Source organism: Monoraphidium neglectum (assembly GCF_000611645.1).
Source record: "Monoraphidium neglectum strain SAG 48.87 unplaced genomic scaffold scaffold04329, whole genome shotgun sequence".
NCBI lineage: Eukaryota > Viridiplantae > Chlorophyta > Chlorophyceae > Sphaeropleales > Selenastraceae > Monoraphidium > Monoraphidium neglectum.
The window spans coordinates 1,569-3,204 of record NW_014009300.1 but is presented as its reverse complement, the minus strand read 5'-3'; the positions used below and the strand labels follow the sequence as shown (position 1 = coordinate 3,204).

General features: G+C 66.0%; 1 protein-coding gene across 1 annotated transcript; it reads left to right on the top strand.

The window, feature by feature from the left end:
• Positions 1-27: 27 nt before the first annotated feature.
• Positions 28-833, top strand: MNEG_14214 (hypothetical protein; the record flags this gene model as incomplete). The annotated part of the gene is made up of 2 exons (XM_014037314.1): positions 28-594; positions 822-833. 2 exons carry the CDS (start codon positions 28-30, stop codon positions 831-833), a joined length of 579 nt encoding a protein of 192 aa, XP_013892768.1.
• Positions 834-1,636: the final 803 nt, after the last annotated feature.

Sequence of the window (1,636 nt, the reverse complement as noted above, 5' to 3'; positions counted from 1 at the left end):
TAGTGAGCCCTGGCTCTCCCAGCGCCGATGCCAGGTTCTCACAGCCTCCCCACAGGCCTCAACAACCTCGAATACCCGCTGCTTGTGTGTGGACCCCCCGCCCCGGCCGAGGACACCATCGCGCTGCTGGAGCGCCTGGCTGCTGCTGGCTACGCAATTGTCCCCGCCAACGAGTTCCCGCCGCGCATCGCCTTCACGCGCCGCGGCCTGCGCGCCGTCATGATTGGCATCCGCTCTGCCGAGAGCACCCTGAAGCTGCTGCAGGCGCGCGAGAACATGATTGCCAAGAAAGACCGCGTGCTGGCCAAGCTTCTTATGGTGGGCAACACCCCGGCCTTCTTCCTGTCCCCGGCAAGCAACAAGGCCCTCGGCGAGTCGGTGCTGCTCACTGACGGGGAGAGGGCGCCGCGGCTGGACGACCCCCGCATCAGCGAAGTCATGATCAAGGCCCTCTTGAACAACAAGACCTACACGCAGGCACTGGAGGCCTTCTTCCCGCAGCTGCACCCCCTCCAGAAGGAGACCCGCGAATCGGACGAGCGGCGCCCCGGCCAAAAACGCAACCGGCCGGATGCTGCGAGCGGCAGGGACCAGGTGTGTGACCAGCCCCAACGGCGCGCCAGCCCCGCACCTCCAGTGCCACGGCAGCGGAATGACACCGTGCAACCCTATACCCAATGCTTACGTAACATAAATGAACATCTACAGGGAGACACAACCTGCCAAACAACACCAACGCTCTCACTGGGACTCACACTCACGCACAAGCTCCCCAACTTGACACCCTTGTCTTGCTACCCAACTTGCCCCTCCCCCGCAAGGCTGGCGCCTGACGGGACGAGCCGCCCCTCCTGCGCCGCGCCCCGCATGGTGGCAATAGCCGGGGCGAGGCTGGGCGCGAGGCGGCGCCCTGGGCCGAGGGAGCAATGTGGGGCTGGGAGGACGGCGAATGGCTGGATGGGGCTGGCACTGACGCAGCCGGCCACTTGCCACAGCGGGCACGGCAGCACCCACAGCTACAACACCAGCAGCCTCAACTGCACCCGCAGCATCAGCAGCAAACCTATGGGAGCGGGCGCCCCCCTTCATGCGGACACGGCAGCGCGGCCGCTGCGCGGCAAGCACTCTCCACCACTGCCGAATCACTGCTGGCACTGGGCCCTGGCGGCCTGCTTGGCGCCGCTCTCCCGCGTGTATGGCAGGCGACACGCGAGCACTTGCGGCGAGCCCAGGCTGCAGCAAAGGAGGTGCAGCGGCGGCTGCAGGCAGAACGAGACCAACGCGCAGCGGCGGCCGCATCCGACATCGGGCCGACAAACGTCATCGGGCGGCGACGGGGGCAACACCAGCGCACCCCGGCTGGCATCTTGTTTGCTCGGGATCTCGGCCGCAAGTAACAACAATCGACTTTGCGACACTGCCCCGGCGACAGGGAAGACGGACCTCAACAAAGCGGTTGACAAGCCACGCAACTGCAGGGCAGGCCAGGGCTACAAACGGGCCGGGATTGTGATGATGCAGCTGCTAGCTTTCTGCTCCACGCCCACGGCCGTAGCGGCGCAATGTCTAGCCGCACACAAGCCCGCGCACACAGCGCCCCTCTACCCAACCATGGAACAAAGGGCAGATCAAAGCG